This window comes from Mus musculus, chromosome 15 (assembly GCF_000001635.26).
Source record: "Mus musculus strain C57BL/6J chromosome 15, GRCm38.p6 C57BL/6J".
NCBI lineage: Eukaryota > Metazoa > Chordata > Mammalia > Rodentia > Muridae > Mus > Mus musculus.
The window spans coordinates 64,082,233-64,109,593 of NC_000081.6; the positions used below are offsets into that span (position 1 = coordinate 64,082,233).

General features: G+C 48.0%; 1 protein-coding gene and 1 long non-coding RNA gene across 25 annotated transcripts in view; one reads left to right on the plus strand and one right to left on the minus strand.

Moving 5' to 3' along the window:
- Positions 1 to 4,607: 4,607 nt before the first annotated feature.
- Asap1 (ArfGAP with SH3 domain, ankyrin repeat and PH domain1) overlaps positions 4,608 to 27,361 on the minus strand; it is a 296,102-nt gene continuing 273,348 nt past the window's right edge. For 16 of the 21 annotated variants that reach the window (XM_030248315.1, XM_006520395.2, XM_006520394.2 and 13 more), the window contains 5 exons: positions 20,171 to 20,240; positions 17,300 to 17,358; positions 11,777 to 12,276; positions 9,816 to 9,938; positions 4,623 to 7,289 (listed from right to left, as the gene is read on the minus strand). In XM_030248315.1, coding sequence (XP_030104175.1) covers positions 7,215 to 7,289; positions 9,816 to 9,938; positions 11,777 to 12,276; positions 17,300 to 17,358; positions 20,171 to 20,240 — 827 coding nt within the window. In that variant the 3' untranslated portion in view covers positions 4,623 to 7,214. Of the gene's footprint in view, positions 7,290 to 9,815; positions 9,939 to 11,776; positions 12,277 to 17,299; positions 17,359 to 20,170; positions 20,241 to 27,361 lie in introns of all 21 variants that reach the window. The other 5 variants (NM_001276461.1, NM_001276467.1, NM_010026.3 and 2 more) reach the window with 1 other exon arrangement.
- Gm20717 lies at positions 15,976 to 19,438 on the plus strand. Of its 4 annotated transcripts, XR_003951587.1 has the most exons (5): positions 15,976 to 16,181; positions 16,554 to 17,025; positions 17,858 to 17,965; positions 18,602 to 18,650; positions 18,995 to 19,438. It is a non-coding gene; the product is annotated as a predicted gene 20717 (long non-coding RNA). The 4 variants fall into 4 exon arrangements; XR_384137.3 differs by having other exon boundaries at positions 17,858 to 18,650; XR_003951588.1 differs by lacking the exon at positions 17,858 to 17,965.

The following is a 27,361-nucleotide window of genomic DNA, read 5'->3' on the forward strand; positions in this document are numbered from 1 at the left end:
ACTGAAGGTAGAGTACTAGTGGCTGAAGTATTTGTGTGTATGTGTGTGTGTGTGTGTTGCTCAGGCTGGTCTTGAACTCAAGATCTTCCTGTCTGAGCCTCCCCGGTGGTAGCTGGGATGACAGGCCTATGTCACAGTTCCCAATTAGGGCTTAAGTGGTTCCAGCTGAGCAGGAACCAAGTTTGCACTGTCAGACAATGTGCCCTTTGCATCTTTGTTCTGTGGCTTAGGACTCCATAAGAGGCCCATTGTCCCCCTGCCTGTTTCTGTGTGGGAGTCAGCACTATGCAGCTTAAGCCTGCTGAGCCAAGTGCAGCAGGGCTCCCTAACATTGACCTCCCATGGGGGTGAGGGGGTTCCACAGGCTTCTAAGGGGGCAGCTCTATGCCTTTCTATCACTCTCTTTAGCAAAAAATGGCCCAGAGAGATCCCGAAATGTGTGTATAGGTCTTTCTCGGGTTTCCCTGGCACACAACTGTGGCACACAATTCCTTCAAATCTCAGAGGTGACAAGTGTCTTTTTCATATGCTAATGACTGGTTGGTGGTTGCTGGCCCCCAAGGCTGACTATGGAGAGAGCAAGGCAAGAGGAGAGGGTTCTGACTTTACAGTTCTGTGTCCCAGCCAGCCAGAAGGGCAGAGGACCGAAGGTTAAGGGGAGCTTTAGGAACCATCCACAGAACAAAGCCTCTACAAAGCCCTAAAAGGATAGAGCTTCAAGGAAGGAAACTGAGCGCCTGGCGCTGGTTGGAGGGTGGGAAGCTGACCTGGTTTGGAAGCCCGCTTTCTATCTTACCTTACTCTACTTACATCTCCAGCTCGTTCCTCTGTCATTGTCCTCTATAAAAACCTGGTGAAGGACTTTCCTCCAGTTAGTTCTGTGACCACCCTAGCAAGTGAGTCCAAGTGGAGTCTGTGGGAACCCCAACTGATAGCCACTGTCAGCTTGTCAGCTTGTGACTCCTGCTGAGGACTTGGGGGAACAAGTCCTTCCCTATGGGATCCGTCAACATCCTTAGGCAGAGATGGCATCAGGACTGAGCTGTGTCAGCACACCCATCTGGTGCCTCCTGCAGCAAGCACTCCTTGCAGCAGAGTCCCTTCTAGCTACTGACCGTGTCACGTGCTGTCATTCAACGACTGCCAAGTGATCACCGACTGCATGGTCAGCACTCAGTGGATTCTGTAATTTCTCACTTGTCACTGAGGACAGTGAGGGGAATCCTTCCCACTTCCTGTCTTCATTTAGGAACCACAGTTCAGTTCGAAGGCTGCTGTTTATCCATGTACACAGAGGAAAAACCTGAAGCTTGGAAAGATTAAGGCACAAGCCCAAGGTGTTTCTTTTGTTTGTTTGTTGTTGTTTTATTCCCAGGTCCTGTCATCCCAGAACTCAGGACAAAGAGGCAGGGCAGTCACCTGAAGTTTGAGGCCAGCCTGGCTTACATAGTGAGTTCCAGGTCAGCCCTGTCTCAAACAACATGAAACAAAACATAACCAAACAATTTCTCCTCAGAAAAATAGAAACCCTAAAACAAAAGTCAAAGCGGAAACTGTACCCCTGACTCAATTCCCACCCTTCAGAGCCTAAGTGATATTATTCCTCCTCTCCCCCAAACCCCCCAAAAAGGGAAAAAAATGGTCCGTTCAGGCCCATAAACTGCCACCCTGGAGTTGGTCAGAAGATGCACTGCAGGTGACAGGAAGTCCTGGGGCTTTCTCTGGCCTACAGGGGATAGAGGAAGCCAGTGGGTGGCTCTAGAAGACACCTTTCCATCTACTGTAGCTGAGGACCAAGTACCACACACACATCAAAGGAAACGTGGCTCTTGGGGCTTCAGCAACCTGTACTGGCCTCTCGGTAATATCTGTTGACACCTTTGCTGGTATGTGGCCATGGCTGGGATGAACTGGGCCTGTAGAATGCCAATGTCTATGTCCTTTTCCATGTACCTTTCTATGGTGCAAGTGCCAGGTACAGTTTTCTAAGTGCCAAGTCCATGACGGGGCAGGGTTTACACTATCAAAGCAGGTCCCTGTGCAAGCCCTGTACAGGGTACTAGGCCACCCTCACTTCTGATGACAATCCTAGAGTTAAGATTGGAGCTGTAGTCCTGCAGTGACCATGTCTACTGTTGGTACATGGGGCTCACCTGAGGGAGGGCTGTGTTTAAAATGCTGATTCTTGGGCTCTCTCCTGGGGCTCAGCTTCCAGAGACAGAGTCTGGGAACCCGGTTCTCTTTTGAGTCCAGAAGCTCAGAGACCAGCCAGTGCATTTTCAAGCTGGTTCAGGTGACACATTTACCCTTTGCTTTCTGATCTGCTTGGAACTGTAAAGTTGGCATTTGAATCCCAACAAAGGCATCTCCCCTAGTAGAAGCAAAAAGCCTTCATAGTACTTGGCTTGGGTTTGCTGGGTGCTAAGACTTGTGCAAACAGCTGTGTTTATCTGAGCTTTAACTCCTGTTTTCAGAAGCTTACACTAGGAGGCTAGGTTCAAATCTAGCCTCCAACACCAGGAACAGCTTGACTCTTACTAAAGTTGCTCCTTAACCTGTGAACCAGCATCCTATGTAAATACACAGAGAACTCAGCCTTAGCACCGTTATCCTGTAAGGGGAGGCAGGGCTGGGAGCAGTGTAGCAAAGATGATTCTGGAGTCATCCTTCTGTTTCTGGCCTAGTTGCTTACTGCTGCCTGCCCTGGCTGCTTTGGGGTGCCACCCTCTATCTAGCCCTGAAGACTGCAAGTTGAATCTTTAACAGTCACCTCCCTGTTGCCAGTCCCCTTGTAGCTGAGCCCACATTTGTAAGATTCATATATTTTATTCATTTATCTGAACTCTTCCTGCTCTGTGAGTGTTGCAGGGAGAACATAGAGCTTTCTGCACCCATAGGTCTGGTATCCTCTGGCCACACGGGAAATGTCTAAATCAGCTTAGTAGGCTCATGTTAGTATTCAGTTGACTTCATCCTCACAGGGGCGACTGGCCACTGAAGCCAGGCTGAGTGTATCAGCCTGGCACCCGTAGATGGTGACACACAGTGAACAGGATACTCACGACAGAAGTGAGCCCATTCAATAGCCCCACGACGCAAAACTGACATGAGAACCCATCGAAGAGGGCAGAATAAAAGTTGAACATCATTCGTCTGTGTCACCACCCCACTGGCCCCTCTGGGAGTTAGGAAGACTTACAAATAGGGGTGATCAGGCACAGGCTTAGAGTAGAAGAAGACAAGGAGAAAAAGGGAGGGACAGTGACATTGAGGTCACAGGACTTGGGCTGGCAACTATTACCTGCCATTCTCTGTGGCCTGGAGGGGATCATCCAGCTATGCCTCATGAAGCTCACCTCCTAGAAGGCTGTACCGTCTGAAGGAATATGGGCTGTTTGTACTGAGCACTCAGAGAGCCAGGGGTGACCCCAGGGACCCTCCAGTTTCTAGACCATTCCTCTAGATATGGCTTCAGCTCTCTAGAGGTCAGCTGCTAAGTTGGTGTGTCATGGGATTGAAACCATAAGCAACCAATGGGAGACTGGCATTTTATCCCAAGATAAGCTGGCTCTCCTTGGATCCTGGACTGTACAGGTCACTGTCCCCCTCTTATGGAAAGATCCCAGTTAGAAATCACAGTCTTCCCCGTCAAAGCTGCTTTCCTTGGGTGGATGGTGTTTGTGTCGCTTTGTGAACAGACAGGAAGTGTACTAGCTCTCAAAAGAGGAAACGGCAACATCGTCCTGATGCAGCTTTCTTCTGCTCCCAGCTATCTCTGATTAGAACCGTGTCATGAAGCCTCTTGACTGTAGGGGTCTCGAGAATGGCCTCAGAGCGAGAACGCCTCATGTGGACTCCTGACTCAGGGTTTTTTCAGCCACGAACCTCCACCCTTGCATACTTTTCCCTGCACCTCATTTCCAGGACCCTCGGGCGCATAGAGGGGACAGTAGATACTGCAGAGTGCATTTGTTTCATCCACCCGACGTTGTGGCTGCATCAGGAGTGACAACCATGCAAGACAGTCGATGCAGCGCTCAGCACATTAACATATGATCCTTGCCACAGAAAAAGGCACAAAGTTAGAGTTATGCAAATAATCTCCTCTGTTGCCTTGAATGTTCAGTAGCCATGACTCCCTGCAAGGACGACCACCACCACGGGAGAGCCTTTACATTCATCCTGGAGGAGGGACTCAGGAGGTTCCTCCCTAGGGAGAAACAGGTAGTTAAGGTTTACAAGGCCTCCCCTCCCTGATACAAGGTGCTCAGAGTTCTTAGTGGTGTAGCTGCCTATAAGCTGCCCATGCCCCTATGAGTAACCTCTCATGGAAACTCCTCTAAGTAGCCCCAGTTAAAACACACGATTCACACTGTCTGGTCTGCCCTTAGTGCCATATCTGGGATGGACAGTTGTTTGTCGCCTCATGAAAACTTCACACACAGTGGGAGTGCGAGGGGACTAGGGTGAGCCTGCAAGGCTACACGCTGTTACGTCTCTAGAATGAGCTGTGACAAGAGTGACTTGTGCTTCCCATCTCTGCCCGAAATCCACACCATTTGTTTTTTTTTTCCCAGTCAGAAAGTAGTGGACAACTCACAAAATGGCCTGATGTCAGATGCTTGGGATCAACTGAGAATATGTTTATTTAAAAGCAATTTTAAATATTAAAAAAGTAGAAATTAACACATACAGTACTGAGAAACTGTCACATTAAATACATGTGAAATAAAAAGTGTACTGATGCTTCATGGTAACTCCCAGGTATGAACGTGGGATTTAACTAGTGGCAGGCATGACTGGGCTCCTAGATACCATGTCCAAGTAGTAGGCAATAAAAAAATAAATAACAATTGCTGTCCAACAGGAAAATAAGACACACTGTTTGCAGACATAATTTTTCCCTTCTTGGGGGGAAAAAAAGGAATGAATTTGATCTTTCTTTCTTAAGGTTGCATACGTTCAAAATAATTATGTCATGTACAAAACTGTAGATAGTGGCTTACCCCGTTCCAGAACAAGGTCAGATTTAAACTTAACAAGATTGCCAAAGGAATGTCTACCTAGTTTTCCTATGTCCCACAGTACGATGGAGTGAAGGAAACTCAAATTCCTGATGGGAAACAAACAAAAAACCAGAAAAGAAAGAGATGAACATACATTTGTGTGAGTCCCTGCAGGCAGCAGAAGAGAACAACGACTCCCTGTCATTTTAGAGATGGAACTTGCTTATCTAAAACAACAGCTTATGTTCAAATCAGCAGGGGACAGCCTAGACCTCCAAAATGCAACTTCGATGCATCTTAAGAACGTGTGAACAAAATGATCACTACCACATTCCAGAAGCCATTACGGCCTCTAAACCATGGCTGCCGGGTGCTGCCGGCCTTACACCAGCGTGCTGTCAGGCACCTTTGGCTCCTGGATTTGATGCCCGGGTACCCGGATGTCCAGACACTACGGAAGCAATTGCTCACGATCGGTTCCCAGTAGCAGCTGATGGAGCATTTTGCAGGTTTGTCCTGCAAGGTTATTTCTTGGGTGGCTATTCAGAGTTCTCACTGTCTCCGCTAGGCAGAACTGAGTGTTTACTGAGCACCGTGGCCCTTCCCACAAGCTTTGGGGGGAACTCTGCTTCTGTGAAATCAGTGCGTTTTTTATTCATTGCCAAGATTATCTGTTTAAGAGTATTTTCTTCTGTGCTGTGCTCAAAATGAACTTAACCAAATGTGACATGGCATGACAGCACACCTCAAATGTGACATGGCATGACAGCACACCTCAGAATCACAACAGTCCTGGACCCAGGAGTAAAACAGCTACTGCATCCTTTCCCCAAACTCACTCTGAAGCCAAAGGTGGAGATGCAATGTGCTGAATGGGCAGAGGGAAAAGAATCAAAACACAAGCAACAACAGAGACAGACAGACAGACAGAGATGGCTTGCAGAGAGCTTTATCACAGTGCAATTCATAGCAGCGTCCCACAGCTCGGTTATAAACTGACCTGAAGGGCACGTGTTTACTGGCTAAGTTGAGGGTATGAAATTACTCCAGCATTGGAGTTTAAGGAAGAGAAGAGGAGGGAGAAAAGCGTGAGATCAGCACCTGGTCTGCACGAGAAAACGGAAAGACCGACTTTACAAGTTTTCCAACTTGAATAGTCAAGGCTTAATCAAGAACAAAGTGAAGAAAATCATGTCGAACTGACCCCTTAGACGCTTTTCAACACCGCTGGGGGTGCTGCGTCCACACCATGTGCAAACACTGTGGAAAAGGCCAAATGAGTGACCAGAAACAAGCATTGTTGCAATCTTGTAACTTCTGCTTTAATGGCAATCAAGTTTAAAACTGTACAGTTCACTTCTTCATCCTGTTTGTTCCTTTATAAAAGGCAGAATTCGGGTAAGCGTCTAGATGCATGCATAACGTAGAGGCAGAGAGTTTCTGGCAGTCCTTGGTTCCTGAAAGTTGGACTTCATCAGACATGGTTTTAAGCTTTTGTCAAAATAGTCATGAAGGATATGTTACTTCTGCATAATGAGGTAATATCTCAGGGGTGGCCACTCGCCATAAGATGTACAAACCCACTCATCTAAACTTGCACAAGGCTGCATATGCTGGAAAATGCTGCAGAGGGTTTTGTGTCAGTGAGTATTTGCTGAAGGAATAACACGAGTAACTGAACACTTCTCTGTAATAAATACCAAAGTAGGTTTTTGTAGCTGTAAACTGTGTACACAGATAACTACAGGCTGGCTGGCCAGGGACTAACTTTACGTTCCACCGGGAGCGCAGAACCCACCTCTGCTCATGTCGCACGTTCAGTAACGCCATTGAGAATACTGCATTGTTAGGAGTCGGTACTGCACCCTTCGACGGCTGCTGGAGACTCCTCACCTGGAAAGCCAGCAGTTCCTATACTCCTGGTTTTTGTTTGCTCATAAAACAGCACAGAGAGATGTAAGTGCTAGATGCCAAGGATGGCTTTGGCAAACCGGTAAGGCGCACCAGGTCCCGAGGTTACCCTAATACTGGTGAAGGCAGAAGACCACAGGATATTTACAATACATACTATATTCCCCTCCTGAGTGGCCCTTCCATGAGTTCTTGGTCTGTAACAGCAGCTATATACATGTTGTACACAGGATTACATGGAGACAGCGGTCTGGCATGAAGGGTGTGGACGGACGGACAGAAGGTTCTGCTTTTTTGCTAGTCAGACAGGATGTGGACAAAGGACACTGGAAAGACACCCTTCCTTTCAGGCTGTCCTTCGATATGCCCGATCTGTAGGGAGAAAGGAGTAGTTAGACAGGAGACGGCAGGTAGCACCCAGTGATGGGTGTACTGGATGAGAGCCCACCCCACATCTGCCTGTAGGCCTGGGGTGGCGGCAAGCTCAACCGCCCTGCCCTGTGGTGAACTATACAGTGTTTGATAATAACAGGCAGTGTGGCAAAGCAACAGCACCAAGAGCAAGGCCTGGGCCTTTCGGAAGTGTGAGGGCATCCCTTGGGGCTGCGCAGACATGGAATTACTGAGGAAGGTTTCCACAGGAGTCAGGGGTCCACGCAGTCATCCCCTGGATAAGCCCAGACACACCTTCACAAACCTCTTGCTTATCAAACTTGGTTGGAAAAAAAAAAAGTACCTCTTCAGGCTTGCCTGATTAAGATGAAAAAGGACAACTGTGCACACAGCAGGCAGGGCCCTGTGCCTTCTGGCTACTGCACATGTGGTCAGTGGGCTGAGACTGAGTGGCCGATGGCAGTTTTACCATTTGCAGCATAACCTGCAAGCCACGGTTACTTGCAGAACTTCCCTAATTACCTCCACAAGATCAACGTTAACTGCACTGAAAGGCATCCTGTTGAAGGCTATCCATAGGAAGCACAGCAAGAGCCTGGGCGCTGGCTGCAAATGCCCACTGGACACACAGAAGGGTGCACTAGAGAGCTGGGCAGAAAGCTGGACAGGCCAGCTTTCTGCTTCCTTCCTGTAGTAGAGTGTGGTGTGGACTCAAGAGCTGTGCCTAGGCCTCCATGTTCCCGGTCTCCTCTGAGGAATGTGGTTAGGGGTAGGACCTGGCCTACCTCTCTCCTACCAATCTTAGTTGGTGCTGTGCTCAGGTTTCCTGAGTATTAAGATTTTAAGCTCTTAACCGGGACGAGGGGGCTTGATGGCTTATAGCATTTTTCTGAGGCACGATTCTGAAGTCCTTTTTCTTCCAAGAGTCTCAGATGGAGTCACTTGTTTCTTAGCAGTGACTATGGTCACTGCTGGATCAGTGTGGTAACATTAACAGAGTGAAGAAGAGTGAGCTTGAGAGCCCGGCAGTTGTGGTGCATGCCTTTAATCCCAGCACTTGGGAGGCAGAGGCGGGCGGATTTCTGAGTTCGAGCCAGCCTGGTCTACAGAGTGAGTTCCAGGACAGCCAGGGCTATACAGAGAAACCCTGTCTCAACCCCCCCCCCCCAAAAAAAAGAGCTCTAGATATTACCAACTCCAGGGGAAACAGGTTTACAGACAGGATGAGCTTATGTCAAGTCCCCAGGACTAGTAACCACTGGGGGGCTTCGGACTCTGAGTCACTGTCCTAAGCTGGCCTTTTAGTGTACACTTGGGACAGACTCGGCTTGGCCAAAGGAGAGCCTCTGCCAGGGAAGGGTGTCTGAGTATCCCTAGCTCATCTTAACCCAAGCAAAGCCCGCCCACAGGGTTGCTGGCCTCAGCTCCGTGGATGTGCTCTACTGGGGAGATTCCCTAAGCAGTGTACAGTGTCAGTGGCACACCTGACTTTTACTTGTTTTATATCCACAGTCTAATCTCAGGTCCTGATCATTAAAACATGTCCTGACAGGCTGGAGAGATGGCTCAGTGGTTAAGAGCACTGGCTGCTCTTCCTGAGGTCCTGAGTTCAATTCCCAGCAACCACATGGTGGTTCACAACCATCTATAATGAGATCCGGTGACTTCTTCCGGCCTGCAGGCACACATGCAGGCAGGATGCTGTATACATAATAAATAAATCTTTAAAACAAAACAAAACAAAACAACCATGTCCTGACAGTGTCCAAGGACCTAGGGGAGCAAAAACATCCTGACCCCTGTTGAGAAAGCTCCTTTAGTCAAAACAAAGTTCTTGCAGGTCCAGAAAAAGAAAGTTGAAGGTGTATGTGTACTCATGTGCGAGCAAGTGAATGTGTGTTTCTGGGCAGTCACCGGTTCTGCTGGCCCAACCAGGATCTGCAGGTTACTTCCTGGCAGACAGATGTGAGCCTCTCTTGGAAGGAGGTAAGAATTCATGCTGATGTTGAGAAATGGAAACAAGGCTTGTGTTTGTGGACACAATTGTGATTGTGTCATTTAACATTCCAACGGCGTGTGAGGAAGCCACTGTGCTCTCTTTCCTGAAGGTCTGAGGACTGGCTTAAGGGCTGAGCTGGCATGGGGCCATGGCCTCTTGCCTCCTGGCTCAGAGAGCGACAGAGGTGAGAGCAGCAGTTCACCTCTAGAGCCAGGCCTGACCTGGAATTAGCTCTGTGGCCATGCACTGTGACCCAAGCTCTTGAACAACTAGAAAGTACACACAAAAAGTTGGCTGTCATAGGACATCACGGGCAGAGTGCACCCTAAATGTTCTTGGTGCGTTTTCCAGGGAAGATGGTCTCTTTGTGGCATCAACTCAGTGACAGAGGGGCAGATGAGAGTGATGTGGAGTGAGTCACACACCTTCTAGGCAGGATCCTACAGCCATCTAAGGACTGGTGGCTAGAGAAATGCAGGGTCAGACAGATAAACACTGGTACATACCCACCACTCCTGGTCCTCTTCCCCGGTGACAATGATCACTTCCCCCTCAATAAATGTGAGTTCGTCGTCATTATCTGCCTGGCAGTCATAAATGGTCTTCACCCGCCTCACTTTATTTTTCCCCTGCAATTAAAAAAAGAACAGGTTTGAGTAGAGAACAGAGAAACAGAACAGCACTCTTCACAGGGTGCTCACTCAGCCAGGTGATTTCTCTGTGCCCAGCTTAGGCTTTCGTGTGTGTGTGTGTGTGTGTGTGTGTGTGTGTGTGTGTGTGTGTGTGTGTGTGTGTGTGTGTATGTAGAAGACTGACTCCCTCCCTGGGTACTGTACATTCCCAGGTGTGTGTGTGTGTGTGTGTGTGTGTGTGTATGTAGAAGACTGACTCCCTCCCTGGGTACTGTACATTCCCAGGAATTATAGGCTTTCGTGTGTGTGTGTGTGTGTATGTAGAAGACTGACTCCCTCCCTGGGTACTGTACATTCCCAGGAATGGCAGTTCCTCCTCTGGCTGGCATCACGAGATAACTTTTGGCAGAGAGCAACCAATGCAAGTGCAACCACAACTCAGCTTTCTCGAAATGCGTGAAGAGATCTGTCTTCCCTCTGTCCAGCTTGCCCCAGCGTCAGCTTGCAGAGAAATGACAGCAGAAGCCATAAAAAAAAATGTTTGGAGATGACATAAAGCAAAATGTGCAGCTTCTGCATGTTGAATGTGCAACACTGATGGATTTCTTAATGCCTCATGCAAAACAGGTCAGGACAGGCCAGGGAAGCCCAGGGAAGAGCCTGGGTCTAAACGCTTGTGATTCTGATCAGTGCTTTTTGGCTGTACTTCCAGTTCTCTGAAGACAGGAAGATGGAAACAGAGTCTAACACCTTCTAAGGAATACTTTTAGCACCCAGTTACTTAGATCATTGGCAGTAAGAACAGCAAGTTATCTCTTAAGTGTTCTGGGCCAAGTGTCTTTTCCTCTCTGTCCCTTCTCTCTGGCTTTCCTGATGATCCTGGTTCCTTCCTAAGCTCCTGGGGGAGGGGTTGGGACATGTGTGCTTGGAAGAGCGGTAAAGCCATGGCAACAGACTTTCATCTCAAAGCTGAGACTGAGAGGGCCTGCAGTGTGTTCACTTACAGGGAGTTTTACGTGGAATACTGTCTGTCACTAATGCAGGCAGCAGGAGTTGGAGTTTTGTGCACAACAGAAAGACTAGAGCAGCTGTCAACAGTGCTGAGGAAGGCAGGAAGGCCAGCAAGCCAACAGAGGGCTCAGGTCCGTGCGAGGACGGCCACTTTACCTTTAGTGCAGCACTGGGATAATAAAATCACCCAGTAGAGGTGGCTCACACAGTAGTAAGAGTTTTGGTTCTCTCCCTTAAGCTCTGTGTGAGACTGTGTGACAGAGGAATGACAGGAGGGCTACTAAACCCTGAGAGCCTTTCCCTCTGGTTCCAGTGGGGAGACACAGTGAGGAACACGCACTCAGAAAGCTACTCAGAATTCAAGGACAGAGACTGATCCTCTGGAAGAGTGAGTTCAACCCTTGAGGTGCTCGAGTCAGAGGCCCAATTGCTGAGTGTATGCTATGTGGCCACTGTGCTAGTATCACATAGGCCCTTTCTGGACTTGAGGAATCAGACCCAGAGAATGGAAGGACATTGCTAGCTAGGCAGTTACATCAGGCATTGACGCCAGGTCTCAGAGCCTGCCAGTTGGGGTCCAAATGCTGGTCCCACCAGGCTCCACACCACTGCCAATGCTTCAGTAGGTGGGAGAGTGAGTGTGGGCCGCTGCTTTCTTCCTATGGTGGAGCATACAGCCTCCTCCCACCCTGGGGAATTGCAGCCTGAGGATGCTGCTTAGTGATGGAGTACAGAGCACACATACAGCTCTGGGTCCATTTCCTAGCACCACGAAAGAAGTGCTCGAGCCTCGAAGGACGAGCCTGACACTGGCTCCCACCCACCGTATTGATTTTTCTCGGCAGTGGTACGGGTGTCTCTGGCAGCGTGGGTGTGAGGTCGTTGGAGTCTTCAGATGCTTGCTTCTGGATGGCATCTCTGGACTGTACATTTGGAGACAGATCCCCGGTGTGTGACCTCTGTGTGACCTCTGAGGGTGGCTGCACCTTGGCTGAGACATCGCCAGCCTGGGACTTTGCCAGCAGATCCCCCAGCTGCGGCTTAGGGGGCAGGTCCTTCATCTGTGGCTTGGGAGGTAAGTCTGAGAGCTGTGGCTTGGGGGGCAGGTCACCTAATTGGGGCTTAGGGGGTAGCTCTCCAGGCTTAGGTGGCAGCTCTCCAACTTGGGGCTTGGGGGCCAGTTCCACAGGCTTCGGGGGCAGCTCTCCAAGTGGTGGCTTTTGGGGTAACTCTGTCAACTGTGATGATTTCTGAAAAGTCTCAGGTGGGATGTTGGTTCTGTCGAGGGAGAGATGATGGCTGGTCTCCGTCTTCCTTAGTGCCACTGTGGGAAACGATGACAAGAGAGGAGTCACGGTACAGAGCAGATGATGGTGGACAGCGTCACGGTCATGGAACAATGGACAAACACTATTCAGAGTATTAACCTGAGTGTGTGCTGGGGAGGAGCAAGCCCAAAGCTCACCCATGTCTAGCCCAGGCCAGGATAAAGTTGGAGGTTGAGAAAGATCTACATTACAGCTCACAGCTCTGGGCCTTCACTAAGCCAGTGTAAGCTGACCACATCAATCCAGAACTAAAGAACACATAATATGATTTATGAAAAGAAGACTTCCTTGTATGTCAGTCTACTAATAAATTCAGTCATTTAAAAAATTTTAAGTATTTTCTCCTAGATTGTTGTTGTTTCTGTTTGTTTGTTTTATTTTTTCTGGACAGGGTTTCTCTGTGTGGCCTTGGCTGTCCTGGAACTCTCTCTGTAGACCAGGCTAGCCTCTAACTCAGAGATTTACCTGCCTCTGCCTCCCGAGTGCTGGGACTAAAGCTGTGTGCCAACACACACTCTGCTATCTCCTGTATTCTTCCTCGGGTGTAACTTTTTTTTTTTTTTTGTTCTTGTCAGTGTTTTTTTTTGAGACAGGGTTTCGACAGGGTTTCTTTGTATAATCCTGGCTGTCCTGGAACTCACTTTGTAGACCAGGCTGGCCTTTAACTAAGAAATCTGCCCGCCTCTGCCTCCCAAGTTCTGGGATTAAAGGCGTGCGCCACCACCGCCCTGCAGGTGTAACTTTTTAAATATATTATTTAGCAAAAGCATTTGCCATGTATTTAAGTTTATTAAAAGTACAGCTACACAGAGAAACCCTGTTGATAAGCAAAAAAAAAAAAAAAAAAAAAAAAAAAACCAAGCAAACAAAAGTACAAAGTTACTTGTGAAGGGCATGCTACTCACTTCTCTAGCTGTGCCTATTTCCTCATTTTATGACTCTCAGTACTGGCAAGAGGTTTCCTCTGTTGCCCACCCACTACCATGGCACGGTGTTAAACTCTGGTGACACACATGGACTGATAAACATGTCACTACATGCACTGCTACGGTACACATTATCTAAAGCTGCTTTTGCCACTTCACATGCTTGGACGTTCCTAGGTCAGTGTCTTCTATTCTCTAACAGCTGCACCCTACTCCACATTTGGAAAATGCCACTCTGTACAATCATCCTTGTACCAGAGTAGGGACTTGAAGGGCACCACCTGTGATACTCTTAGGACATTCCAGCACACTCACTCACTCACTCACTCACTCACTCACTGTGTGTGGTGGTTTGAATGAGAATGGTCCTCAGAGGCTCATATTTGAACACTTGGTCTCCAGTTACTAGAACTGTTTAGGAAGGGTTAGGAGGCGTGGCCTTGTTGGAGGAGGTGTGTACTCTGAGATTTCAAAAGCCCATGCCAGGCTCACTGTCTCTTTCTCTCTGAGTACAGATCAGAAGTAAGGCTCTCAGCTATGATTACAGCGCCATGCCTGTATGCTTCCTGCTATGATAATTATGAATTAACCCTCTAAAACTGTAAGCAAACCCCCAATTAACTGCTTTCTTTTATAAAAAGTCATCATGGTGTCTCTTCAAGAGCAATACAGTAGAAACTAACAAACCTTGTCAGTATATAACTTTGGTCAAATTATGCAACCACTCTGAATTTCAACTTCCTCACCTTCAAAACTCTTGTCTCAAAGGACAATCATGAGGATGGCATGAATTAGTCAATAAAAAGAATTTGCAGTGAAGACATGACTGGTATCAGTACTCTACAGGGGAAACATTATTGTTGCTACTAAGCAGGGTTCCTTGGGGCTAAGTAAGAGCTGTAGTCTTATGACTGTGGTTCTTTTCTTGGTATGGGAGCTGGGCACTTAGTGTGTGCTCATGAAGGTACACCAAGGAGTCATACCAAGGGTGCTGCCCTCACCCTGTAATGTGTTTAGCAAAAGCATCCTCACAAAAGAGGGCCAAAGACAAAGAGGGGATGCCTCAGTGCTATCTGCTGTCCGGCAGTCCTGACAGTGCATCTGCTAATGGCCTGCCATGCCCCTCTCTAAGGAGGTGAAGCTCAGAGAACCCTGTTCATAGGCAGCCCCATGTGGCATGGCTCAAAAAGTAAAGCTAGGGGCTAGAGAGATGGCTTGGTTAAGAGCACTGGCTGTTCTTCCAGAGGACACAGGATTGATTTCCAGCACCCACATGGTGGCTTATAACAGTCTGTAACTCTAGTTTCAGAGATCCAATGCTCTCTTCGGGCTTCCACAGGCTCTGAGAGTGCTACACAGGTTTCAAGAAACTTCGACAAAGGGACTCAGCTTTGACAATAACTAAGTGTGACAATGTAGGTCCCAGGCTGCAGGTGAAGGAACGGACCTTGGTTATAAGATCAGCTACAAGCCTCTCTGTGTAGAATGATGGATAGTGATTCAGAAAATTCTCTGCAAAAGCATGAATCTGAGCTGGTGAGATGGCTCAATGGGTAAGAGCACCCGACTGCTCTTCCGAAGGTCCAGAGTTCAAATCCCAGCAACCACATGGTGGCTCACAACCATCTGTAATGAGATCTGACGCCCTCTTCTGGTGTGTCTGAAGACAGCTACAGTGTACTAACGTAATAAATAAATTAAAAAAAAAAAGAAAAGCATGAATCTGCATCTGCTGACAGCTGCCAGAAACCCAGAGGAGAGAGAGGAACATGAGAAAGGAACACTGAGGATGCAAAGAGCAAGATCCAGAACGCAAGCCCTGTGGGCTCTGAAGCACTAATGGATGGTGTGACGCAGGCATTGTAGTTTATGTTTATGTGACTTGAGAGTCTCCTCAAGCCCCACATGTGCAATGCTGTCTTGGTTCTGGGGTAGTATGGGTGAGAAAAGGCTATGAGGATTCTGGTGGCCTTATAAGAATAGAGCACACAGGCTTACACATACTCCCTATCTTCAGCCACGTGATTTCCCAGGTTAGCAACGAGGCAGGCTGCTGCAGCTATTGATGCAGCTCCTAGACTTGACATTTCTGGAACTGTCAGTCTAAATAAGGCACTTTTCTTTAGAAGGCTACCAGCCTCAGAAATTTTATTTTAGCAATGATACATATAAAAAAATAAACAAAAGTACTTTAATCTAAGAGACTTAAGACATGACTGACTGTATTTTATTTTGTTCCTTATTCCAGTAATTTGTTTCAAAAACCCACTTATGAGGTGAAAGAACTTTTTAAATTTTTTTTTTAAGATACGAAGACAGGGTTGCACATACATGAAATGACATGGGGTTTGGGATCTGCTGTGGAATGACAATGGATTCCTTAGTAGGGAATCAGAGAAAAGACCAGGGAAATGCTTTTCAGCGTGGAAGATGAAGAGTCCCTGGAAGGCTACGTTATAGTTTGAGTTTTATTTTTGCATTTTCTAGCAAGTTTGTTATGGGGAAATTTCAAACAGTGAAAATATTGACAGAGAAAGTGGGGTATTCTGGGAAGCACAGATCAGGATGGGAGATCTGGTAAACATGGCTGTGTTCTGATGGAAGTCTCGGAGGACAGTGATGCTGGAGGGGCCAGGAGCTGGAGTGCAGTCCTGACCAGGGACTACTAACACATAGGCTGCTGGGGCACAGGGTAGTGGCAGGGGCAGGCTTATACTGGAGAAACTGGGTCGTTGGCTTCTTCTTCTTCTTCTTCTTTTTTTTAAAATAAGGACAGTGTTAATTGAGGGTGACACTTGTGAGGAGCATCTATCTGGCAGCAGGGGACTTTGTGAGGTCACGGTCAGTGATTGCCACTGTGACTATTCCTGTAGGCTCTGTCCCAAGTCAGAGCCCACACAGGGTCAGCCACTGAGCACATTGCAGTGGAGGATGGTGAATGTCAGGGAGAGCTTTTTCTGTTGGACTCAGACTGGGTAAGGAGGATGGGGAGGGTGAGTGGCAGCAGCCACAGGGTGCCTTTGGGTTTGAATCTTGGGAAAGCAGACAGCGAGGCAGGTAGAATTATTCAGTGGTCATTATGAGAGACAGGGCAGAATCAGGGCAAAAGCACCAGGAGCCACCAAAGACTGTGGCTGCACGTGGGACAAATCACCACCACTTTGAGGGAGACAGCCAGAGTAGAGCAGAGGAGCCAGGCTTCCTGCTCCATAGTCAGCAGCCTTGTGCAACTCAGCTACTGCGGCAGGAGCACGGCCCCACTGCAGATGTGCCACTTGACAGAGAGCTCTGCAGAGCGGTGCATCCTGATGTCTCTACATTAACCTCGAGTTTGCCTTCTCCTCAAGCACTGAGCTGGGACTGACCAGTTCTGCTGTGGACCACAGACACTGACAACCCGGAGCCATCAGAGTTCCTCTGAGCATTTACCCAAGTCTAACAGAGGCCTGCTGGCAGGAGGCGTTCACAAGGTCTTAATGAAGCAGGCGCTTCAGATGGGGCTTCACGACTCTAAAGGCAAGTGGAGCTTTCTCTGTGCACCCATTTGTGTAGTAAGAGGCTGAACATTTCGTTTTGTAAATGAAAAGCACGGTCAGGATTTCAGAAGATTTAGTCAGAGAGCCAAGTGTGTGCTTGGCAAAGCAGCAGCCCTGCAGACACTGCTTTCCTGTGCTTCCCAGGCACAGGTGTCCCTGCTCTGCGTGACAGATGCCATCCCAGGAAAGGCTGCCTGTGCTACCGCCTTGTGAGGGGCCATCTGAAGCGCGACCTCACCCTGCCCTTACACAACCTCAGCCTACAGATGAGCGCTCCGTGCGGGTAAAGTTAACGACTCACTTGCCCAAGGTCTCTGCAGTACCTGAGCGTTAGCAGCGTGTCTTCTGAGAAGGGTCATTTTCTCAAGGAAACTACAGTATTTGCTATAGTGACAGATTCAGGCTTTACTTTCTCCATTTAACAAATATTTGTTGGGCACTTTCTCCATATTGCTCCAGACACCTGGGTAGGATCAGCAAGTGAAAGGGGGCAGCGCTCCGTCCCCAGGAGAGGTAGTGACACTTTAGTAACATGTGAATATGAAGAGGAGTCTTACCTTTCTGAGGTAGTTTAGGAAGCACTCTCGGGCCAAGGGCAGTCTTAGCAGAACTGGTGCTGATTAACAAATAACAGTTGTTTAGAATCTAAAAGTGCCATTTTCCAACACTGATCCAGGTTAATTACAGTCATTTTAAAATTATCTTCACGATTTATTTTGTTTTGTTTTTTTTTGAGACAGGTCTTAGTTTTACTATGTTGTCCAGGCTGGCCTGGAACTCACTATGTAGAGCTCTACCTGCCTCTGCCTTCTTAGTGATGGGATTAAAGGTATGAGATTCCATGCCAAGACTCAAACTTCTTTATGGCTGGAGCGGTGGCTCAGAGGGGAAAGGTGTGGCCACACAGGTGTAGCATCATTAGCCAAATCTCCAGAGCCCACAAAGAGGAGAAAACTGAGTCCACAAAACTTGTCTTCTTAATTCCACAAGCAGAGCTGCTTGTATCTGTCACACACACACACACACACACACACACACACACACACACACCTCTAATCCTAACAAAGATAATTTAACAAAAGATTATGGTGTACTTTATATGTTGTCTGGTCCAGATGGAGAACTACTTGGATACGTGAGGAACAGCCAACCAAGCCCCTCATCTCAAAGCTTTGTTTGGAAGTGATCATGTGCGAAAGCAAGCTCTGGGCACCCTGCACACTGTGAGGCTTGATGTCCTACACAAAAGCCCTTCTTCTCACATCATTCCTCAGGCAGCCCTCTTCACCCTCCCTTCCAGAGAACAGACTTTGATGGCTGTCCAGCCCTGCCCTGGAGTGGCCTCTCTTTGGAGGCTATGCAAATAAGGAGGGGAAGCAACACCTCAGCCCCAGCTCCAAGGCTGCTCTATGTTGTTTGAATAATCAAATGTGACATCTGCTAGCTGGAAGCCACTACTTCCCCTTCACAAGAGGCTGAAATGCTCCTCAGGGGTCCCAAAGAACACCTTGTATTCAAGGAGCAAGAATAGCCAAGCCCCTGGCATGCACCTCTGAGAACCCCTTTTGGGCCTCAGGCCTCTTCCTCTGTCCCCTGGTGTTCCAAGAGCTGGTTGACCTTTCCTTTTTTCTACTGACCTAACTACCAAACAGAAGGAGTCAAAGAAAGAGGATGTGATAGGAGTTCCCCTTTCTGCCTGGCTCTGAGATTCCCTACCCTCTCCAGCTCTTGGGCAATACAACCTTCCGCTCTTGGGGGCAGGGAATAGCCATGTTCAGAGGAAGCTACCAGGACATGAGAAACATAGGAGACGGCCCGGTTTCCATTCTTGACTATGTTTTCCTCATGCTTTGCCTTAGCATCCTCTTGGGGAGTCACAGCTGCCTGATCAGTCACCCCTGAACACAGGTAAGGCCAAAGCTTAGAGGATCAGAGATTCCTTTCAGGAAGCCCCTGCACCAGCCCTGCACAGGGATGGCCTCATACCATTGGGAAAACATATATATTACGTTACAATTCATAACAGTAGCAAAATTACAGTTATGAAGTAGCAACGGAACTAATTTGATGGATGGGGTCACCACAACATGAGGAGCTGTATGAAGGGTCGCAGCAATAGGAAGGCCGAGATGAGATCTGGTGTTCTAGGGGGCTCTGGGTGGGTGAGGGTGGGAATGGGTCTAGTTCATAGCAACTTGATCCTGTTTACAAACACTTTGTGAGCACGTTAAGTCACTCTACCCTCTCTGCAGATGACCCACCCCACCGCAGCTACAGAAGGAAGAGTAAGAATGCACCCAGGCTGGAGGTGACTGATGGTATGGAGAGCCACTTTGACATGTATTCACCCATTTAAATGCTCTGAAATAGGACTGTGGTAATTTGGCTGATCTCACTGGGTTAGAGACTAAAAGAGAGAGTTCTAAAAGAAGTGGGGTCTTATTTATTTGTTTTTTATTTACCCTTTGTTATAAACCCAAAGCCAGCCTTCTCCACCTGCGGCTGATTCTCTCTGGCTGGGTGTGGAGGTAGCTCTGCAACCTGACTGAAGTTCTAGAGGAAAGAGAGGTGGAAAACCGTGTCCTCAGGAAGTTCCCAAAGGGCCTACGGTTCAGGGCATGGAGGGGAGAAAAAACACTACTTTTGGTTTAAAAGTTTAAAAACAAACAAATAAGCCCTTCTCTCCTTAACACACACACACACACACACACACACACACACACACACACACACACGTATACACACGAGGTCTCATTTTTATGTTAAAAGAAATCTTTAGACTTAAAAGATTTGCTCAGTTAAAAGGTGAGAAGTAGGCCAGGCATGGTGGTGCACACATTTAATCTAAGCACTGGGAAGGCAGAGAGGTAGGTGGATCTCTGTGTGTTTGAGGTCAGCCTGGTACACACAGCAAGTTCTAGGACAGCCAGGGCTACATTGTAAGACCCCCCCCCCCCACTTTTTTTCCCAAAAGAAAAGAAGAGAAAAGAGAAAAGAAAAAATGAGCTGGTTATGCTGGCTTGTGCTTATAACCCCGTGTTTCTGAGAAGCGGGGGTGGAGGAGTACACAAGTCTAGGCCAACACAGGCTAGAGTGTGACACTGTGTCTCACAAAACAAAACAAGAAGAGAAGTCTCATTCTGATAGTGTCTAGATCATTCTATAACTGTGTGACCATCAGGGATTGGGTAACTCCTGGTGTTACTGCAGGGAGATAGGCGGCTGTGCATTCAGGCAAGGGTCCCCACTGGGACCCAGCAGGGAGCTACCATGTAGACTGAGCAAGGATGCCCAATTTCCCTTCCTAACTGATGCTGCCAGGTACTGCACTGGGTAGTGTTGGGAAGACTGGTAAGAGCCAAGTCTGTAAGTCTACTCATAGCAACCATGAGTCACAACAGGAGAGGAAGGCAGGGGTGGCGGCTCACCTTGCTTGCTGAGACAGCCCCTCAAACTTGTTGGCCGTCTTACTTGAAGATAATGGGCCCACATCATTACCTACAAGGAAAGTCAGAGGTTATATCTTCAGTCATGGACATGAGAGACACTGGAAAACAAACTGGCCTCCTGAAGGTTCCAGAAAGCATCACAAGATCTCTGTCAGAGTAGCATGTACTTCCTGTGTTAAAACAAAAACCACAACAGTGTCTGGACTGACACTTCTACTGCTACCTAAGGACGAGGGTGAGCAGTCTGCCCCTGGTAGGTTTCTAAGATCATAGGAACCTGCTGATATCCAGTGGCTACCGATCTGGTCCTTGGTCTGGAAGGACAGATAAAAAATCAATAAAACATCAACTTCAACTAGAACAGTGGTTCTTAACCTTCCTGATGCTGCGACCCTTTAACACAGTTTCTCATGCTGTGATGACTCCCGATCATAAAATTATTTCCACTGCTACTTTATAACTGTAATTTTGTTACTGTTATGAATTATAGTGTAATCATTTTCTTGAGATAGAGGTTTGCCAGAGGGGTAGAGATTCACAGGTTTAGAAGTGCTGGGCTAGAGGCAGTTAGTTACCAGGTACGGAGAACACACTCCACTCACAAGTGAGGCCCATGCATGTGTGGGCGGCTGACAGCAACACCATGGGCACTTGCACAGTGGATATCCACTCAGTGTAAAAACTGTTTAGCACCAATGTGTTATGTGCAAGGCATGAACGCAGAGCAAGAATAGAAGCTAAGACTATGTGGCTGCTGCTGTCACAGTGCTTAGGATCTGGCTTAGAGAATTTACATGAAGGAATGATTCAGTGCCGTGGAATAAGAGAGAACTAGGCAGGGTGCTATGAAAATGAAGAAACAGTTATCGAAAAACCCAGCTGGTGAGCGAGGACATGGCGTGTGGAAGAGGGAGGAGAATTTCTACTGGGGCAGCATCCAAACTAGTAGAGCCCAGGAGAATAGATGTGTGCTTTGTGCAGGTGGGCAGAACTGGTTAGGGCCTAAGTGGGACTGTCTGCGACCACTGTACAGCTGGAGAAGTGCATGGCAGAGCCGGGCCTCAGAGTTCCTGTAGACATTAGGGGACAAGAAAGCAATAACTATTTCCCGCTTCATGATGAGTCACATGTCACAGCACAACATGTGTGATGTGTTCGCTCCTATCAGCTGCCATTCTGCACAACATGAGAGGCTGGCACTCCAGCCCTTTTTAAAGAGAAGGAAATGAGAGACTTAGTTTATGAATCATTTCGGGTTCTATAGCTATGGTGAGGCCAAGAATCCTGACCACTGCTGTGTGCTCTGCCCGGCCTCTCAGGATACCCTGAGAGCAGCACAGATGACATCACCTACGATCATGGAGTAGTTATCACAAGCACGGTATTTGCCCGGTATCTGTAGGCAGTCCTGCTCATGAGAAGTAGCATAACCATCTCTTACAACCTACATATAGACGACAAAAGCAAAGGCCCAAGGGGAAACATCAGGTGAGGGGCCAGCTGGGATACACAGCCAGGGGCCCTCTCCAGAGTCTAAACTCTCGATACCTACTCTCCCCTCAGTCCACACAAAACTACCCATCAGGAGAGACTAGCAGAGCTGTAACCAGACCTTTTGGGCAGAATGTTCTGTAATGCCAGAACAATGAGACAGGAAGAAGCACCATCAATTTGCAAACTGACTACTGGCTAATGGTTATGGGATGCTCTTTAACCTTTGCTGTATTTTCAGAAGCACATGGCCTAATGCAGAGAGGCCTTCCCTGGCAATTCTCGAGAAACCTTCGGGGGGAATCTCCTTCAAGGCAAGCATTTCCTCAGCACTGTATTTCATGCTGAGCCCACAGTCCTGGATACCAGGCCTTTCCGTGAGCCACAACAACAGAATATTTGGGAATAAGCTGTTGTTCCCACTAACTCCTTTTCTATGTGAAACCATTTCCAACAAATGACTATTTAATTCAATTATACAGAAGGGTATTTGTCAGTAGCAAGCGAGGGTCCCTGGCGAGGGTCCCTGGCTCTACTGTGGTTATTCTCTGCTAGTGCATAGATGAGCATCAGGGAAGGCTGGCAGTGCCCACACCTAAGGCCTGGATGTCAAGAATTCTCATTTAACGTCCCTCTTTGGCCACCTTCCCTCAACACTTGGTCAATTCTTGTATGTCTAAAGAATATCCGCCTGGCTGACTTCATTCCCTACCCTCTTCTGGGAAGAAACTAAGGGGCAGATTTGGGAGCCGTACAAGTCCAGTTTTGAATTTCTGGTGGACCACTGATCTGGACTGAGCTTGGAGGATGTTGCTCTTTCTGCTGAAAGATGGAGCTCTCCTTACCCACACAATAGGAGTAACAGCTGTGCCCACTGCAACAGAGAGCATTAGACGAAAGGCTATGGGCCGTGAGCACAGCCCTGGTCTATAGGAGCATGATACAAAAGTAATGACTCTCCACAGCCTTACAATGAAACGTGATGGGAACTATGCTGACACACTCAACAGGCTAGTACCCCAAGACGGTAACTCTTTCCGTGCCTTTGAAATCCTACCTCCCACTCAGGGTCTGGAACAGAGTAATGATGGCTCCTGCTGCAGACAGACAGGGCCAGCAGGCTTTCTGAGAGTGTGACTTCTCGGACCTGGATGGGAAGCCATCTGTAGTGGACAGCCATGAATCCTGTCATTTTCAGAGCCAGGCAAGGCTGGCTAGCGTAAGTTGAAGTGAGCTTTAGAAAGATCCTCAAAGACAGTACTGCAGAGAGGAGAAGGTGAAGAAGCACAGGAGGCTCAACCCTTTCCTCTCCCACTGTGCAGCTTGAACTTGCCGCTTGGAAAAGTCCTGGGTATGTCAGCCAGAGGCAGTAAGAAGGCTGTGCTCAACTGCTGGCCAGGCGACTGGAGAATCTGTGGCCAATTCTCTGCTGTACGAACCATTTAGCCTAGAAGCCACAAGCTGGGCTTTTGAACTGGTCACAAGAGCACGTCGGCTGCAGGGATCTTTTGGAACAGTGAAGTAGGATGTGGGTCATAAATTCTCAAGTTATCAATTTGTGATCTTAGGCAAATAACTTCTCTGTGCTTCATTTCCTTGCCTGTAAACTGGGGTGATGTCATTGTATTTATGGGATGAATAGGAATGCTCAGCACAAAAATGGCTGGAAACATTATCTGCTTTATATTTAAAAAGATTTATAAGAGAGGAACAACTCAGAGTCTTAACCCCCCCCTCTTTTTTTTTTAGTCCTTTTGACGGTAGGACACAAGGCACATGGACTTTAGGTCTCAATGGTCAGAGGTGATTCCTGGAGGCAACTAACGCAGGTTCTGTCCTGATTTCCACATCACTTAGATGTATGTGTTAAAATACACGTAGGTTTGTTTTAAAGCAGGTAAGTTAAAAAGGGTGAAGTTCAATGAAATGCAACTTCCAAGGTCATGGGCTCCCCACAGATCTTCTACTTGACTTTGTTTTCCCATCTCAAGCCTGCCCGAGAAGTCTCTTGAGACAGATGGCTGCACTCACCACCAAGCAGGACTCCAGTCATGTGATGCACTGGCTATTCTGGGCACTGGGGACACTAGTTCTGGCAGGGAAAAAGCCTGGAAGGGTTCTCCTTGCTTGGACAAGGCTGGACACAACAGAGAGTGCTGCTGCAGGCGACAAGGAGGCACAGCAGTGAGTGGGGCTGTGCAGCACAGTCCTTACCTCTGGCAAGGACAGTGCCTTCACCAGGCCTCTGATTCTCAGGCAAAGAGACAACTGTGGTGAGGAGGGCCAGCCAGATACTCACTCTCCTGCCCTTTTCCAGCCATGCCATGCAACAGAAGGCAGCCTGTGGCCCGGGTGAGGAGTGCAGGCTCTCAGCCACACTGGCGTCTGACATATCAGCCATGAGAACCAGGACTTCTTAACCTTTAGACTAGACTCCTTAAAGCCCAGGAAGCAGTGTGTTCTATCCCAGAGACTGTGGGCAAGAATCAGCTACACTGGTGAAGGACAGAGTGTCTGCCAAGAAGGTAACGTGCTCTTCTGTGAAGCTGACGTGCCACAGGCTATACTCTTGATACTCTTCCTTGCAGGTGTGCCAATGGCTAGCTGGCTATGTGACTGGCTGTATTCTTCTTCTTTTGCTCCTTCCTGAGAGAGCCCCACAATCATATCTTTGGTATGTCTTCAGCCAAGGGTTATGACCTGATGCTCAGGGTTCTGAGTGGAATCCACTCTACCCCATTCATCTTCCAACACCAAACTCATGCTCTGTCTCCTCCTTAAACTGCCTTAGCCCTCCTCAAAGGCTCCTGTGGGGATCTGGTCAGACTTACAAACTGCACGAAACCCATCACAAATACCAGCAAAGACAGGTCCTATCAGTCACAGCTATCTGTAAATGAGTTAATGTCAAAGGTTCCGTTCGGGTCAGAGAACATGCTGGCAAAATACTCCGCAGTAAAAGCTTCAGAGTGTGACAGGCAGCTGGGTGTGGTGGCACATGTCTATAATCCCAGCACTGGGAGGACGTGGCTGGAATTTTCCAGGTTCAGGCTAGCCTGTGTTACATAGTAAAACCCTATCCTGAAACAAGCAAACCCCATAAAGAATCAAACAAAGCCTAAGAACCCCTCCCCTGAAACCCGCAGCAGCAACAACAAAACCTAAACCAAATCAAAGAAAAGGGAAACGGCTGTCATACTACAGTCAAGTCACAGGCCTGGTAAGACTGCTGGCGACATGGCTGGGTAGCATATTCTTTTGAGGAATGAAAGGAGCAAGGGCCAAGATAAAGAGGATTCAGACGTGGCGGGGGTGAGATGAGGTGTTATGGAGAATGAACTTTGGATGTGGAATGGATGGGAATCTGAGTAATAAAATGGCCGCCTATGCCGGGCAGTGCTGGCGCACGCCTTTAAACCCAGAACTTGGGAGACAGAGGCAGGCGGATTTCTGAGTTCGAGGCCAGCCTGGTCTACAGAGTGAGTTCCAGGACAGCCAGGGCTACACAGAAAAACCCTGTCTCGAAAAACCAAAACTAAAACCAAAACCAAAACCAAAACCAAAACCAAAACCAACCAACCAACCAACCAACAAACAAAAGGCCACCTAAAGGTACCAAGTCCAGGCTGGAAAGGTATCTCAGCCTGTAAAGTGCCTGCCAGGCAAGAATAAGGATCTGAGTTCGATTCCTAAAACCCATAGTAAAACTGGGTGTGGTGGTGTACTAGGAATTACAGAGCTGGAGAGAGAAGGGGAGGGGAGGGAGATCCATCTATCCATCCATCCATCCATCCATCCATCCATCCATCCATCCATCCATCCATCCCAGGCTTGTTGGCCATCCAGCGTAGCCTACTTGGTAAGTGCCTGACTAGAGACATATAGGCATGCATATCTGCACAATTAAGAACCCTAAATAAGTCAAGGAACAATTATTACTCTTGCCTCCTAGGAGAAGATATGACTGCAGGATGTTAGACTTGCAGCATCTAGAACTGTGAGGATAAGCTTTGTCGTCTGAAGAGCCCAAGTTTGTGGCATGAATTATAGTAGCCAAGGACACACAAAACTCCATGGCACACATAGGGGAAGGGAGGGATTGGTCATCCACCAAACAGCAGGCTGAGAGTTAGAGTTACAAGCCGTAGGTAACACTTGCTGAGTGCTAAGTCCCCCGTCCTGTGCTGCTTGCTTTTTCTCACAGCACCTTCCTAAGAATTCCATATGTAAAACAGTAACAGTACTAGTCCTTAGTTTATTGCTAGAGGAACTGAGGCATTGAACAATGAACAAACACTTGCTAAAAGCCACATGTGATGGCTCAAGCCTGCAATGCCAGTACTCAGAAGGCTGAGACGGGATTGCTATATGGGTTCAAGGTCAGCCTAAAGTATAGAGAATTACTTTGTTTCAAAAAAAACAAACAAACCACGAAACAAACAAACAAACAAAAACCCCAAAACCCATGTGGAGAGTAGACACCACTACATTAGGAACTACAGAGAGATGATGCTCTGAGAGGGACAGGCAAGGAGGCAGGAGCATTGGGACAACCTCTGGCCAGAGGCAAACAGAGTGGGGTCTCTGAAACAAGTCCCAGCACAGGCCTTGAAGGATAGCTAAGCATCAATACAGCTGATTAGAGGAAAAAGGCATGCTAGACCTTGTGAGAGCATGTCATGACCGAGGCCCACCGGAGAGGGGGAAGTGGAAGGAGTGTGGACTGGGACCCTGCTTGCTGCACCTGGGAAGGCACACCAGTAAGAGATGGCTCCTCAGAATGTCCTTAGCTATGTCTATCCCATGGACCCCAACTCCAAGGGCTGAGGGGAGAGGGGAGAACTAGAAGAGAACTAGGGAAACTGAGGCACCAGGGAGACGCTTTCCAGAGGCTGACCTCTGTATCTGGCTGCTGACTCAACAGTCTGAGCCCTGCCTTGGCCTCCAGCATCAACAGCAGACAGGGGACGGAGTCACACACCAAGCATCAGCAGAGTACACACGTCAGGAGCTGAGTGAATTTCCCCTGACAGTCACTAGTCCAATTGTGTACCTGCAGTGCGCCGGTGTGACTGACCCACGTCTGTTCACAGATCTAGCTCCCATATGTGCACACCCACCAACCACGAACAAGTCAGTACTCCAGCTGTCACTCAGCACAGTCCTGCCATTTGGAGCAAGGCCACGTATGCTCAGGATAAACTTTGGTTTTTCTCATGTAGGGCTGGCTGAGGCCCCATCTGTGAAAGGTTCTCATGCTCCCAGCCTACTGGCAGGCAGTAACTTTTATAAGTGATAACAACTGAGTTTCTTTAGGAAGAGGCCTGGCCTCTACCACTATTAAAGATAAAATGGAAAGGCAGGTGTTAGATACCATTCGGGCCAGAAAACAGAGATCTGACATGTTGACTCCAGGGTTGTCTCTGTTTCTAGGAGCGCAATGCTGAGCCAAAGCATGAATGGCTGCAATATAAATACACATTTGTGAACACACCTGTGCTGTGTACATGCATGGCCCGTGGCATACGGGACAAAATGTGGGACAGTCTTAGAATGTATATTCTGGCTTTTACTCAAAACTTAAAAAAAAAAAAATTCAGATAGGCTTTGAGGAATCCTTTAAGACTATTAAGCTGAACTACCCATTACATGTTAAACCCAATTTAAAAAAAGGCAGGA